The sequence below is a fragment of the Priapulus caudatus genome, unplaced genomic scaffold (assembly GCF_000485595.1).
Source record: "Priapulus caudatus unplaced genomic scaffold, Priapulus_caudatus-5.0.1 Scaffold1403, whole genome shotgun sequence".
Taxonomy (NCBI): domain Eukaryota; kingdom Metazoa; phylum Priapulida; class Priapulimorpha; order Priapulimorphida; family Priapulidae; genus Priapulus; species Priapulus caudatus.
In genome coordinates this window covers 38449-53853 of record NW_014578464.1, presented here as the reverse complement: position 1 = coordinate 53853, position 15405 = coordinate 38449, and the positions used below count along the sequence as shown (strand labels likewise).

The 15405-nt window shown below is 55.5% G+C and overlaps 2 protein-coding genes and 1 non-coding gene across 3 annotated transcripts; 1 reads left to right on the top strand and 2 right to left on the bottom strand.

Moving 5' to 3' along the window:
* The first annotated feature begins 960 nt into the window (after nucleotides 1-960).
* Trnah-gug lies at nucleotides 961-1032 on the top strand. The gene has a single exon. It is a non-coding gene; the product is annotated as a tRNA-His (tRNA).
* Nucleotides 1033-2732: 1700 nt separating this feature from the next.
* On the bottom strand, nucleotides 2733-6082 carry LOC106816523. Its single transcript, XM_014821151.1, has 3 exons — nucleotides 5954-6082; nucleotides 5109-5234; nucleotides 2733-4595 (listed from the first exon to the last, which is right to left on the bottom strand). Exons 1-3 carry the CDS (start codon nucleotides 6080-6082, stop codon nucleotides 4341-4343), a joined length of 510 nt encoding a protein of 169 aa, XP_014676637.1. The 3' UTR covers nucleotides 2733-4340.
* Nucleotides 6083-14225: 8143 nt separating this feature from the next.
* Nucleotides 14226-15401, bottom strand: LOC106816522. Its single transcript, XM_014821150.1, has 3 exons — nucleotides 15392-15401; nucleotides 14848-15250; nucleotides 14226-14396 (listed from the first exon to the last, which is right to left on the bottom strand). Exons 1-3 carry the CDS (start codon nucleotides 15399-15401, stop codon nucleotides 14243-14245), a joined length of 567 nt encoding a protein of 188 aa, XP_014676636.1. The 3' UTR covers nucleotides 14226-14242.
* Between the last annotated feature and the right edge of the window lie 4 nt (nucleotides 15402-15405).

Below are 15405 nucleotides of genomic sequence, written 5' to 3'. Positions count from 1 at the left end.
CATGCATAAACACAAGAAGTATCACGATACCTCGCGTAGTACTTACTTATTATAGATAGATAAAAGCGAAATAACCGATAAATATAACTGAATAATGGTTAATACTATTGCCAGTATTGGGAACAATCGGAGCATTTACTAGTAGTAGTATTTAGTGTTTGGTAAACTAGTAGTAGCTACAGCCTATATTATATATTAACAACGAGGAAAGGGATCAAGTGCGTTTTGCTAGCGGAGTTGGTGATTGTATAGGATAATGTTTATTACTGGACATGCTCTCCATCCTTGAGCCGCGGAGTTGGTATGCAGCTTCAGATTTCAATTGTTCCATTCCGGTGTCAACAAACGATTGGATACGATAACGTGCGTAAAAGAACAACGTAAATACGCGCGTTAAGAACTGCACGTGGACGACACACGAATATAGGGTATAGTTGTGTTGTTGGCAAGTGCATTAGAATAGGCTACTTACTCTGCCATCAGATTTCACCATCCGCTTGCCATGGCCAGGGTAAATCTTGTACCCACTGAACGAGCACAGTTCGATCCTAGAAGCAAATAAATAGCATATAATTACTGCAGCTACATTAAAGTTTGCATAAGCAGAACGCCATACGACAGGAACTTACGATGATCGAGATATTTAGAGATTACAAACAATATCAAGAAGCAAACTTACTTCATGGTGGCGAACTGTATGAAAAGGAGGTTAATCGCGCCATCTACTGGCAATGTTCCGTGTTATCTTATCGCGAGATGTCGTAAATAACTTAACATAACACACAAAATAACTTATATCCGAATATGTTCTAAAAATGTAATGTTCGTAGATCTATTGGCACAGTATAAATTAAATTAAATAAAGAAAATTAAAACGTAATTCGAAAAATATGAAGTAGATAGCGTCGCATATGGACTAGGGCTTGTAGAGTGGATAAGTTTCCATCGTCTGGCGCAATAGCCGTGATCGTATAGTGGTTAGTACCTTGCGTTGTGGCCGCAATAACCCAGGTTCGAATCCTGGTCACGGCATCGCTACTCTGTAGCAATGTCACGGCAGAGACGAATGTTTTTATATTTATTATATAGATGAGAATGTTTTCTATTTTGTTATCTGCTTTTTATATTTTACTTTGCCCTTATATATACTCTTTTTACTATTAATATAGTTAAAAATAATATTACTCTTATTTTTTGTTTGTACGGAGCTTATTATATATTTTTATATTTTACTTTGCCCTTATATATACTCTTTTTACTATTAATATAGTTAAAAATAATATTACTTTTTTGTTTGTACGAAGCTTGGAAAAAATGCCATATTCACTAAAACGATTTCATATTTGTGATATTTACAGAACTGTACAACAGAAATATATAAAGAAATGGCTTTAGCAAGGGCTCCCTTTTATTTGTCTGTGTGTCCGTCCATCTTTCTATCTATAATATCTTTATAATATTGCGTCAGTTGAACTGAAGAGAAGGCGGATAAGCAGCTAGTGTGTGTGCGTGCGTGTGTGTGATCATTAAATTAATTATTATTTGATCATTAGATGCAATTAAGTTTTTAAAAATTGAAAAATTCAGAAATTTTTTCAAGACTGGAAATCCGTCTATACAGAGACGGACGGTTAACACCCATGTATTGCTGAGTGGCGAGGTGCAGAGGCAGGGCTGCCAACTCTCACGCATTTTGACCAAATCTCACGTTCTCACGCTGATCTTACAATATCTCACGCACAGCAAAAAAATGCTGAGATATCTCACGCATGAATATCTCTTCATGAATAAAACGCTGAAATAGCTCACGCACAGCAAAAAAATCTTACAATATCTGAAAACAGTCACTTTAGTATGCACCAAATTGCACAAATTGAAGTTATAAAATGCAAAAGCTCCCTACCGTGGGAGGGGGGAAACCCCCTTCCCACACCACCCCCTCGGTCGCTTCGCTCCCTCGCATCTCACTCTCACCTATCACCCAATGTTGGCAGCCCTGCAGAGGGGTGTGGAGTTATAGAAGAGAGGAAGGGGAGGAGGGGAGCAGGAGGAGGAGATGGTATAAAATGAAGTACAGGAGGCAGCACCGGATAATGATGAGGATGAAGAGGAGGAGAAAGAGGAAGTACGAGAAAGAAGAGGAAGAGGGAACGAAGGAGAAGGTATAGGAGTAGGGAGATGAAGAGGTAGATGATGAAGAGGGGGGAGGAGGAGGAGGAAGAAGAACAGCTAGGAAGGCAGGTAAGGAAAAGTCAGGAAGAAAGGGAATTAACAGAGATGCCAACCACTTATTATATTTATCTGTATTTTATACGAATTTCTATTCCTTTTGCACCACTACGACCAGTTTGTATCAAACTACGAATTTCACTGTGGTCGAAATATATATATTATTTTTTTCAATTATTGTCATTTTTTGTCAATTTATTGTCATTTTTGACCCTCAGAATGCAGGAAATTGCATCTCAGAATCAAAATTTTTTCCGGGGGGCATGTCGGACACCCCTAGAAAACTCGGGTCACTACGTGATCCTCAAACTACTAATTTGATGGCCAGAAACTACAGATTGCTTCAAATATGTGTTGGCATCTCTGAATTAACCTATAACCACCACCTCCTATATATCACCCACCACCACCTGCCACCGCCTTCACGTATCATGCATAAAAAACTCGACGCTATACCTCGAAGCAAACTAAGTAACAAAGTAACGACGAGCAAACGCGTGAACCACGGTTTAAAATGTTTTTATTAAAAATCGCGACGGCGTTAGAAATCGATATCGGTGTCACGATTATCGATTACACATGATTATCGACGGTACGCGACAACTGTTGGACGGCACGATTTCGCCGGACGTGAAATGCAAGAGAGATCACGAGACGAGCATCAGGTTCGACGCGGTGACGTCACGGTGCGGAGACGTCACGACGCGGTGACGTCACGACGCAGTGACGTCACGACGCTGTGACGTCACGACGTCTCAACGGGTTAATGTCTCGACACGAAACCGCAAGACGAGCGCGTCTCGCTGCCTCTCCCTCTCCATCCACCGATCAACCCCCACGATTGCATCACGCCGGCTGAACTTTCCCCCGAAATCTCCGCTCTAATCAAATCTAATCGCTTCTAAATTAATCGGCTGCATTAAAATGCTCGGAATCGGTTGGAGCATTACTTCCGAGTAGCATTCCGGAATTCATAATGAATCCTTCGAGTAGCATTCCGGAATCCACAATAAAACCTTTGAGTAGCATTCCGGAATCCACAATAAAACCTTCGAGTAGCATTCCGGAATCCACAATAAAACCTTCGAGTAGCATTCCGGAATTCACAATGGTTCCTTTAAGTATAGCATTCCGGAATCCACAATGAATCCTTCGAGTAGCATTCCCCGGAATTCACATTAATTATATTTAGAGATGAATCAAACATCTTTATCGACTGGCCGACACAAATTCAAATACTCGATAATATTCGAAAATGTTTAAATGTACGCAAATGTTCGCGTTCTTGCACTGTACTATTTCTTGCACTTAAGAGTATTTTAGACAGACGAGAATGCCCCACGAGTCAGTGACGTCATGATGCGTCGTCGTCATGACGTCACGATGCGTCGTCGTCATGACAACACAGAGTCGACGCGGTCGCGAGGACAGATATAGACAGACGGATAAAACTACGAGTAAAATATTGCCAACAACAATAATAATAATAGTAATAGCAAAAATGGCTGCAAAAATCGCGCAGAGTATTAAAGAGATGCAATCCTCACTGTACAAACCTGCTACTAGCAACAGTAGAGCCTACGATGCGAAAAAGACAGCATGTGTGCCGTCTATGATACAAAACAACTCCGATACAAACACCCAATCGTTTACGAAGCGAGAGGAGAGGGAGAGGAAGGGGGGGATCGTCAAAAACCCGCAAGATCGCGCAAGAAAAAACTGCGCGAGATTCGACTCCACGACTACAATTAAAACGGACGCGAACAATCTCGATAAAATTGACTCCGCAGGGCTGCCGGCGTGGCGGCCCGCGCGCATAAAATCGGACGTACGTTTAAAAAAAAGAGAAGAAACTCGCCGCCCCCCCCCCCGCGCAAAAACTGCGACTGCCACGTCCGCCGCGTGATTGCATTTACGCACGTCGGAAAAGACCGTCGACGCGTAAAATTTTTCTAAAGCAAAAGGTCGCGGCGGCGGCGCGGCCTCTGAAAAAAACCCACCCCCACATGGCGATCGGGACGACCGAGCTCTAAATAAACCCCCCCCCCAAAAACCCGCCCACCCACCGACGCACCAAGAGCGAGCGGCGACGGAAACCTCGACGGCGCCCGCTAGCGCCCCCACGTGGCGACGAGCAGCAGCAGCGCGGTGGCGACGACGCTCGCGTGCGCCGCGCCGGCGCCCCCTATGCGGCACGTGAGCTGCTCGAATCGGTTCGGCAGTCCCTTGACTGTCTTCTCGTATTCGACCTCCATGACGTCACCGTCGTAGAAGGTCGTGGGGTCGTAGAACGGATACTCGTAACCCTGCTTGCAGATGCACTTGTAGCCGCCGCGGCCGAAACGCCGGCCCGGCACGAACTCGCACTGATGGAGGAGAGAAAGCGAGGTCAAAGGTTAAAACGTGAGCGAGGTCAAAGGTTAAAACGTGAGCAAAGTGAGGAAGACGTTAGAGGTCGTTATTTACAGTTGTTAGTCGTCGTTGATTAACATTAATAACGGTAGTAGTATTGTTATTATTACTGTTGTTGTTGTTATTATTGTTTTTATTGAATTTAAAGCTAATTGATGGCTGTTAAATAACCACAAACAAGTATTAATAGATAAATAATATTATTGATTATATAATTTATACTACACTCACTCTATAATGGAATAATATTAGTACCGTAGCTTACGTTATGGCGCGAGCGTATGTCATCTCACGAGGTGAAAGTTTTAGTGTTCAGTCAGGGACTCATGTTCAAAATGCCGTTGGTTTACCATAATTACCGAGACAAAGGAAAAAGAGAAGAATAACTGCGACAAAAAAAAACGACGATAAAACGTTTACAAAAACATTATAATCGATTGCTTTCGAGCCCCGTAGGTGGCGCTCACCTGCGTCGTCTGCTGGTCGCAGCGGTCGGTGCCCTTGAACGCGTTGGCCAACGTAGGGAACGTCATCGGAGCCCTACTGTCGAATGTCCAGCAATGTCCAGTTTTACATCTACGATGACCACTCCCCTGTTTGACACGAAGAACGGACGTGCGAACGAGGATTAATCAATTGATTGATTTATTGATTGATCGAGTGTGGAGGTAAGAGATGGACGTGGATTGGAAGCGGAAAGCTTAATTGATAGAAACCAGAATACCAGCCTGCAGTCGCTGCACCTTTATGCCCTCCATAACGTGCCCCCACCACACACAGCCCGTCCATAAGCACCCTATCCCTCCCTCTCACACGCACCTCTCGCCCCATGGGCCCATCGCGTCCGTTCCCCTCCTCCAACACCACTCCTCTGGCCGACCCTCTCCTCTCCACCCTCCATAGCACCCTCCCATCCCTCCACACCACTCTCCCCTCCCTTCCTCCCTCCCTCCCTCCACACCACTCTCCCCTCCCTTCCTCGCTTGCCCGTCCATAGGCACCCTCGGGCCCTGCCCGGTCCGGACACCATCTGTCGGCCCTCCCAGGTTTTCCTGCCTTCCTGCCACACCCACTGAGACTCCCGTCCCTGTACCTCGACTGCATCCAATAGCACCGCTGCCCTCGACCTGCGGCACAAAACCACTGCCTCCCCCTCCCTTCCTCCTGCCATCCATAGCAGCCCTGCCCTCCCTCCACACCCACTCTCCCCTCGCTTCCTCCTGCCCATCCATACCATGCTTACCGGCCATCACCCCCACAACCCACCCACCACCGAACCACGGGCACGCAGGCGGGAGCCAAACACTGACACTTGAACTCCAGACCGGTCCTCAGGAAGCTCCTGTCCGAAGAAAGGCACGCGAGTAGGTGATGACCTACAGTCGTTGACGTAGCCGTCACAGTCAAAGTAGGGATCAGCCACACCCGCATCCTCCGGCATCGCGGCCGCGAAGAACTGGATCCGGGTAAGTGTTCGTCAGGGGTTGAGCGCGAGCGTCCGGTACTCGCCGTGTTCTGAGCGAAGTTGCACCTTAGAGCGTGAACAGGGTCGAGGCCGAGACCCGTCGTGGACAGAGGCCCAAGCCGCGCCTTTCACTGGCGTGCCGAGACAGGACAGAGCCCGGGACGCTGGTGAGGGACGCATGGTTGAACGCTGGGTGAGGCACGGCGAGAGGCGAGACGCCGGGTGAAACGCCGGTGAGCGGGGCCGAAGGCCGTCGTGGATCGAGGCCCAGCGCGGCGCATTCACCCTGCTGAGAACACGAGAGCGAAGACGCATGGTGAGACGCTGGTGAGACGCTGGTAGAGGACTGGCGAGCAGAGCAGAGACGCTTTTGGTGAGACGCTGGTGAGGACGCTGGTGAGACGCGAGCGCGAGACGCCGGTGAGACGGGCCGAGCTGAGAACGGCCGGGTTGAGGACATTGAGCGGCGGGAGGGGGGGGGGGGCCGAGACCGCCGGTGGAGGACGCGAGCGCGAGACGCGCCGGCGGTGAGACCCAGCCTGGCGAGACGCCGGGTGAGACGCTGGTGGAGTACGCCTGGTGAGTACGCGACGCGCGAGATCGCCGGTGGAACGCCGGTGAGCAACGCGAGCGGCGAGACCGTCGGTGAGCATGCGAGCGCGAAGACGCTGGTGAGACGCGAGCGCGGAGACGGCTGGTTGAGACGCGAGCCCGAGTGAGACGGCGGAGCCAGCTGAGACGCGCGGCGAGACGCTGGTCGAGAACGCGCAAGGCGCAGGAGACGCGTGAGACGCCCGGTGAGACGCTGGTGAGACGCGAGCGGGCGAGACGCCGGTGAGCACGCGAGCGCGAGACGCCGAGTGAGCACGCTGGTGAGGAAGCGCCCGTGAGCACCGAGACAGCGAGACAGCTGGTGAGAAGGCTGTGAGACGCGAGGCGCGGGAGACGACCGGGTGAGACGATGAGCGCGCGAGAGCGCCGGTGAGACCTTGGTAGAGCGCGAGCGTGAGAACTGCCGGTGAAGACGCTGATGAGACCGCCGGTGAGACGCCTGGTGAGACGCTCCGGTGAGTACGCGAGCAGCGAGACGGCCGTGAGACGCGAGCGCGAGATCGCTGGTGGAGACGCCGGTGAGACGCGAGCGCCGAGACGCCGGCGAGACGCCTAGACACCGTGAGACGCGAGCGCGCCGCGAGACGCCTGGTGGAGACGCGGTGGAGTACGCTGGTGAGCAACGCGAAGCGGCGAGACGCCGTGTGTAGACGCGAGCCAGCGGCAGCGCCGGGTGAGACTCGGAGCGCGGGCGAGACGGCCCGGTGAAGACGCTGGTGAGACGCTGGTCGAGACGCGAGCGTGAGGACGGCCGGTGAGAACCGCCCGTGAGCACGCGAGCGCGAGACGTCGGTGAGATGGCGAGCGCGAAGACGCTGGTAGACGCGAGCGCCCGAGACGCTGGTGAGAGCGCCGGTGAGACGCGAGCGCGGAGCGACGCCCGGCGAGACGCTGGTGAGCACGCAGACGCGCGAGACGCCGGTCGAGACCCGGTGTAGACGCCTGGAGGACGCGAGCAGGAGACGGCCGGGAGAGAGCGAGCCGGCGAGACGCCGTGAGACGGGCTGGTCGAGAACCCGGCCGGTGAAGACGCGAGGCGCGCGGAGAAACGCTGGTGAGAGGCTGGTGAGACGCGCCGAGCGCGGAGACGCGGCCGTGAGACATGGAGCGCGAGATCGCCGGTGAGGACGCTGGAGAGCGAGCTGTGAGACGCCGGGTGAGACGCTGTGAGACGACGGTGAGACGGCTGGCTGAGACGCCCGGTGGTAGTGGAAGGGACCGCGCAAGCGCCGAGACGCCATGAACGTCGAGCGGCGAGAGCGCTGGTGGAGACGGTCACCGGTGAGGACGCGAGGCGCGAACGGCCGCGAGACGGGTGGTGAGACGCAGGCGCAGAGACGCGGCCGGTGAACGGGACGCGAGCGCGAGAGCCGCCGGCTCGAGGACGCGAGCGTCGAGACGCCGGTGAGAGCGCTGGGTGGAGACGGCGAGCGGCGAGACGCCGGTGAAAACTGCCGAGCGCGAGACCGCCGTGAGACGGCCGGTGAGAGACGCCGTGAGACGGCGAGCGCGGACGAGACGCCGGTGAGACGCGAGCAGCGCGAGGACGCGCCCCCGGTGACGACTGCGAGCGCAGAGACCGCCGGTGAGAGCGCGAGCTGTGAGACGCCGCGGTGAGCAACCGCGGAGCGTCCGACGACGCGGTGAGACGCCGGTGAGACGCGGAGCCGCGAGGACGTCGGTGAGATGCGAGCGGCAGAGAACGCCTGGTGAGACCGAGCGCGAGACGCTGGTGAAGAATCGCGCGGTGAGAGCGCGAAGCGCGAGGACGGCCCGGCCAGGCGAGGACGCTGGGTCGAAGATACGCGAGCTGCGAGACGCCGTGTAGACGCACCGGTGAGGACGCTGGTGAGAACGCGAGCCGCGAGCCACACCACCGGTGAGGGCCACGCGAAGCGGAGACGCCGGTGAGACCGCTGGTGAAGACGGCCGGTGAGACGCGAGCGCGGAGACGCTGGTGAGAGGCTGGTGAGACGCGAGTCGGCGAGACGCCAGGTGAGACATGTACGCAGAGACGGCCGGTTGAGGACGCTGGTGAGGACGCGAGCGTGAGTACGTCCCGGTGAGACGCTGTGTGAGACGCGCGCGTGAGACGCGAGCGCGAAGACGCCGGTGAGACGCGAGCCGCGAGACGCCGGTGAGACGGCGAGCGTGAGAAGCCGGTGAGGCAGCCGGTGAGACATGAGCGCGAGACGCCGGTGAGACGCTGGTGCAAGGACGCGGTGTGAGAGCGCGAGGCGAGAACGCCGGTGAGGACGCGGCGGTGAGGACGCGAAGCGTAGGAGACGCCGGTGTAGGACGAGCGGCCGGTGAGGGACCGAGCGGTTGAGACGACGGGGTAGAATGGGCGAGCGGCGAGAGCGCCGGTGAGACGCCTGGTGAGACGCGCGTGAGACGCGAGCGCCGAGACCACGCCGGGAGACGCGACAGGCGTGAGACGCCGGGTGCAGGAGGACGCAGCGTGGAGACGCCGGTGAGACCGCGAAGCGTGGAGACGGGGTGAGACGCGCGACGGTGAGACCCGGTGATGACGGGCGAGCCCAGGCGGGAGACCCGGTGAGCTGACGCGAGAGCGAGAGCGGCCGGTGAGCATGGCGAGCGCCGAGAACGCCGGTGAGGACGGCGAGACGCTGGGAAGAGGGTGAAGGAAAAAAAGCACGCCGTGGAGAGGGGGACGTGAGTGCGGTCCACATGTTTGCCACAGCATGCTTCTTCGTTTCCAATCGCTATACTAAATAAGGAATAAGAAACTAAAATAAAAATGGAACCCGGACAAAATGGTCAAAAAAAAAGCTTTGGTTTGCGGTATTATTTCGTAGGGTCGGGTCGGAAGGACAGCAAACATATAATGTTCCGTAAGATGGCCTTACGGCCTCTGGAAACGCAGGGTTCCATGCAACGACAGCACACGCGGAACTCCGCCGCTCGCCTCCCTGCCACGCCTAATCTGGAACCAAGGTCCCCGACATGTACACACACACGCTCACCGCGCCTTCAGCTCCTGCAACTACCGCTCTGGAACCAGGGTCACGCTCGCAATGTACAATCACAACCTCCCGCGCCGGTCAGCCTCCCTAGCACCTACCCTCTGGAACGCGAGGGGGTCCTCCATGTACACACACACCCTCGCCGCCTCGCGGTCCGGCGGGTAACGGCACGTCTCCTGCACCCTTACCACTCTGAAGCGCACGGGGGAGTGCCTCCATGGGGTACACAAACACTCTCACGCCCTCGTCCGTCCCGCACCCTACCCGCTCTGTAAACCAGGGGTCCTGCCGCGTGTACACACACACGCTCCCCGCCCTCCCTCCGCGGCCCTACCGCTCTGGGAAGACCAGGTTCCTCCATGTACAGCACACCTCTCGCCGTCCCTCGCCTGCACCCTAAGACCGCTCGGGTGGAACCCGATGGGGTCCTCCATGTAACACAGACCCGTGCGAACCTACCCTCTGGAACCCAAGGGGTCCTGACCATGTACACAAACGCGTGCCGCCGTCAGACCTCCGCTGCATCCTGACCCGCTCTGGAAACCAGGGGTCCTCCGTGGACCACACAGAGATGCTGCCCAGCGGGTATGTCGGGTGCCCCCTGGCAGCGGGGCATGTGGGCCGCTCCCGTGCACCTACGCACCGTCTGGCAAGCGCAGGGGTCCGGCCAATAGTCTACGACAGGCCGCACCTCGCCGGCCCTCGTCCGTCCCTGCACCGAACCACTCTGGAACCAAGGGTCCTCCATGAACACACACACCTCGCGCTCAGCTCCCTGCACTACGCCTCCGTGGAAACCAGGGGTCCTCCATGTACACATGACACTCGAATAGTCCCGTCCCTCCCTCCCTGCGACCTACCCTGCTGGAACCAGGGGATCCTACAACATAAGATACAAAGGTCGTCAGCAGCAACCGTCGGAGGGGCCCTCAGACGCTCGCCAGAGAATGCGGAGAGATGGAATCCAGGGGGTCCCTGCGGGCATGGTGCAAACACACACGCTCACACGGCGCTCGCCGTCCCTGCACCTAGCCCGTCTGGAACCAGGGTCCTCCAAATGGAACAAGCGACACAACGCACTGCCGGCCGCGTCGTGACGACTGTCGAACTGCACGCTAACCCCTCTGGGAACCAGGGGGTCACGTCCATGTGTACCCAGAACCTCGGCCGGGCGCCTCCGCCGTCACGTGCACCTACTCTGGGAATGCCAGGGGTCCTCCATGTACACACACATCGCCGTTTCCCGCCCTCCTCCGTCGTGCACCTAGCCCTACCTGTATAAACCAAGGGGTCCTCCAATCGCTACACCAAGCAGCACCTCTCCGCCCGGTCCGATCCCTGCACCTACCCTCTGGAAGCGCAGGGGTGCCTCCGACATGTACAACACATCGTCGCCCTCGAAGCCTCGAACGCACGCTAGAGGGGAGCCCTGCGTGGGATACGGCAGGTGGGTCTCACATGATACAGCAGACCACCGAGGTTGCAAACCCGTAACGCTCCGTGGACAGCCGGAGGGGGTCCTCACATGTACAACATGCACCGGTCCCCGCCCCTCCCTGCACCGTAGAGCAGAAGCCACCAGACTCTGAACGCAGGGGGTACCTCCGGTGTACAAGGAGATCCACACCGGACTTAGGGCGGGGAGGACGGGGTGGGAGGCGGGGGAGTATAAGGCTGGGGTCGTAGTGCATGAGGCGGGGATCGGAGAGATCGCCTGCGCGCCTCTCCTCCCTGCACCTACCCTCTGGAAGCCAGGGGTCCTCCAGTGTGGCACAACTGATCCCGCTGACGACCTCACGACCCTCACCTCCCTGAAGCCTACCTCTGGAACCAGGGGTTTCCTCCAGTGGTAGCGTTCGTTGTGTCCTGTACGAAAAATCGGACGACCAGGTAGGTGCGCGCCACGTCCGTGCGCATCGCGTACGGTCCGAAGAACCGTGCGTCCGGCGGTGACGGTCGTCGTACGGCGTTCCGGCCGGAACTTGTTTGACGTCGTGAGAAGACCGCCGGCTGCCTCCCGGCGAGGAGGCTGCGGTCGGTCACTACGTGAGCCGATCGGGCGGAGCGTTTGGCAGATGCGCCGGTCGCAGACCGGTCGGATGGACTGGTATCACACTCCCCCAGCTCGGGAGCGTCCTTATGTCGGTGAGGGAGGCGGTCGGTCGGGCGGGGAGAGGGTCGGTCCCGAGGAACGACCCTCAGACACCACAGTAGAGAGGAGACGAGAGAGGCGGGGAAGGTAGCGCAGAAAGAGAGAGAGGGGCGGAGGTTGCGAAGAAGAGGAGAGAGGGGGAGTTAGAGGAGAGACAAGGAGGAGGGAAGATGGCGGTGTAGCAGGGACGGGAAATAGAGGAGGCCGGAGGAAGGGTTAGGCGCAAAGAAGAGAGAGAGGATGGGGAGGTTGAGAGAGAGAGAGCGAGCACGTGACGCGGAGAGTGAGAGGAAATATAGGGAAGAGAAGGAGGGACAGGGAGGAGGTGGGAAGTTATACTAAGTAAAGAGGAGGAGGAGACAAGTGTGGAGTTCAGTAGAGAAGAGAAGGAGCAGGAGGAGGTGGAGGTGGGGAGTGAGATAGAGAGAGAAGAACAGGGAGGAGGTGGGAGGTTAGTAGGAAAGAGACGAGAGGGAGGAAGTGGGAGGTTATAGAGAGAGGAGAGAAGAGGGGGAGGTTGAGCGGAAGACACGGAGAGTAGGAGGAGGTAGACACTATGAGGAAGGAAAGAGGAGCGAGAAGGTGAGGGAGGGTTGCGGGAGGATCACAGACACGCGAGAGAGGATGGGGCAGTAGTCAGAGAGTGGTGCGAGAGTTGATAAGAAGAAAGAAGGATAAGTGGGAAGGCTGAAGAGGAGCGTGGCAGGGCCAGGGTGAGGTCAGTGAGGACAAGGAGAGAGAGAGGGACGAGCGACTGAGGGGGAGGAGATCGGTGGTAAGGGGCTTAACTAGTAGGAACGATAAGCGTGTAGGCAAGGCAAGAGAGAAGAGGACGGACCGGTGGGGTACGAAGCGAGCGGTTGAGATAGACAGGGAGAGAGTAGAGGGGAGGAAGTGGGAGTTTATATACGAGAGAGTCAAGTAGGGAGATGTGAGGTGGGTAGGTTATGAGAGAAATGAGAGAGAGGAGGGAGGTGAGAGGGTTATATGGAAGAGAGAGAAGGGAGGAACGGAGGATGGTGGAGGGGTGGGGAGGTTAGAGAGAGAGAGAGGGAGGAGGTGGGAGGTTATAGAAGAGTAGAGGGGGAGGGAAGTGTGAGTGGATATAAGAGAGGAGAGGGAGGAGGTGGGAGGTTATAGAAGAGAGAGAAGGGAGGAGGTGGGAGGTTATAGAAGAGAGAGAAGCGAGGAGGTGGGAGGTTATAGAAGAGAGAGAGGGGAGGAAGTGGGAGGTTATAGAGAGAGAGAGGGAGGAGGTGGGAGGTTATAGAAGAGAGAGAAGGGAGGGAGGAGTGGGAAGGTTATAGAAGAGAGAGAAGGGAGGAGGTGGGAGGTTATAGAAGAGAGGAGAGGGAGGAGGTGGAGTTATAGAAGAGAGAGAGGGAGGAAGTGGGAGGTCTATAGAGAGAGAGAGGGAAGAGGCGTGGGAGGTTATGACGAAGAGAGAGAAGGGAGGACGGTGGGAGGTTATAGAAGACGAGAGAGTAGGGGCAGGAAGTGGGAGGTTACATAGAGAGAGAGAGAGAGCGCGGGAGGTTAGCGAAGACAGAGAGAGGGAGGAGGTAGGAGGTTATAGAAGAAAGAGAGAGAGAGATGGGGGGAGGTTAGAGAAGAGAGAGAGGGGGGAGGTTAGAGAAGAGAGAGAGGGGGGGGAGGTGTGGGGTTTTATAGGAGAAAGAGAGAGAGAGGGGGGAGGTTTTAGAAGAGAGAGAGAGGGGGAGGAGGTGGGAGGTTATAGAAGAAAGAGAGAGAGAGAGGGGGGAGATAGAGAAGAGAGAGAGGGAGAGGAGGTGGGAGGTTAGATAAGAGAAAGAGAGGGGGAGGAGGTTAGTGAAGAGAGAGAGAGAGGGGGGAGGTTAGAGAAAAGAGAGGGGGAGGAGGTGGGAGGTTATAGAAGAAAGAGAGAGAGAGGGGGAGGTTAGAGAAGAGAGAGAGGGGGAGGAGGTGGGAGGTTAGAGAAGAAAGAGAGAGGGGGAGGAGGTTAGAGAAGAGAGAGCGAGGGGGTTAGAGAAGAAAGAGAGAGGGAGAGGGGGTAGGTTAGAGAAGAGAGAGAGAGAGGGGAGGTTAGAGAAGAGAGAGGGGGAGGAGGTGGAAGGTTAGAGAAGAGAGAGGGGGAGGAGGTGGGAGGTTATAGAAGAGAGAGGGGAGGTAGTTACTAGAGGAGAAAGGGAGGAGGTTAGAAAAGAGAGAGAGAGAGAGAGAGAGAGAGAGAGAGAGAGAGAGAGAGAGAAAGAGAGAGAGAGAGAGAGAGAGAGAGAGAGAGGGGGGGAGGAGATTAGAGAAGAGATATAGGGGGGAGGCTAGAAAAGAAAAAAGAGGGGGAGGTTACGAAAGAAAGCGAGGTTTATTAAAAGAACAAGACTGGGTGCGAATTCTCCCGGCCGCCTAGACGGTCCCCACCTCCTCCGGATTGATCGTCTGCAGGAAGTCGCTGAGGAAGTTCGCCAGTCTAACGGCCGTGTACATCTGCATCGCGTAGAACTTCTCGACTCCGTATATGACGTCGCTCGGCATCCTCAGGTCCTCCGGACGCAGTTGCCTAGCAACGGACGGCAGACGTTAGCAACGAATGGCGGGCGTTGCCGGGAGCGCGACGAACAGCAAGCGTTCAGCGGCAGAGCGAGCGTTGATTTGCAAATTTGGCCGACAGATGAACAACATTTGAACAACATTTTATCCAAGGGTAATCCACAGGCAATCAATAGGCAATTAACAATTGATTGACAGGTGATTAACGAATGATCCGCTGACGATCAACAAGTGATCGACAGCCAATCAACAGGCAATCAACAGGCAATCAACAGATGATCAACAGATGAACAACACACAGATGATGAATAATGCACAGGTAATGAATAAGCAATTAAGAATTTATTGACAGGTGATCAACATGCAATCGACAGGTGATCGACAGGCGATCAACAGGTGATCGACAGGTGATCAACAGGTGATCGACAGGTGATCATCACGTGATCAACAGGTGTGCGTACCAGCAGTTATCCTTCGTGACGTTCTTCAGCTGAAACAGCGCCTGCCTCAGCCGATTGTTCGGCTGGAAAGATGCCCTCTTCCTCCGCGCGTGCACCTCCTCCCCCTCCACCTCCTCCACCTCCGGCGCCTCCCTCTTCTCCACGCGCGCGCCCGTCCACGGCTCCGCAAGCTCCTCCCTCGCCTCGCGCTTCTCGAGCCGCGGGCCCGCAGCGGCGGCGGCGGCGCCCTCTACGGCTGCGGCGGCGCCCTCTACGGGGGCGTCGCGGCGCCGTCGCCGACCCTGGTAGGGGTTGTCGGTCGGATATTCGGTAGTCGGGTAGTCGGTCGTTGCCGCGGCGCCCAGCTCCTCATCGAACGGGTTCACCGGCTGCTGGTTGAGGAAGCTGGTGACGACCTTGATCTCTGGCGGGGAAGGGCGTTCAAGGTCAGAGGTTGGGGGGGTCAGTTTTTTATGAAATACGTGCTAAAGTCGATCGCGTGCCAATTTCTGACCTCGACCCTAATTTATATAATCTATACACTATTACTACTACTATACTATACTATACAACATATAA

Excerpts from the sequence above, each read along its gene's own strand:
- LOC106816523 (XM_014821151.1), bottom strand. The coding sequence starts at position 6,082 with ATGCCGGAGGATGCGGGTGTGGCTGATCCCTACTTTGACTGTGACGGC. Across the intron at positions 5,235-5,953 it reads AGGACCGGTCTGGAGTTCAA|GGGAGTGGTCATCGTAGATG; the intron begins GTGTCAGTGTTT and ends CGTGTCAAACAG. Across the intron at positions 4,596-5,108 it reads GCGACCAGCAGACGACGCAG|TGCGAGTTCGTGCCGGGCCG; the intron begins GTGAGCGCCACC and ends CTCCTCCATCAG.
- LOC106816522 (XM_014821150.1), bottom strand. Across the intron at positions 14,397-14,847 it reads GTCACGAAGGATAACTGCTG|GCAACTGCGTCCGGAGGACC; the intron begins GTACGCACACCT and ends GTCCGTTGCTAG.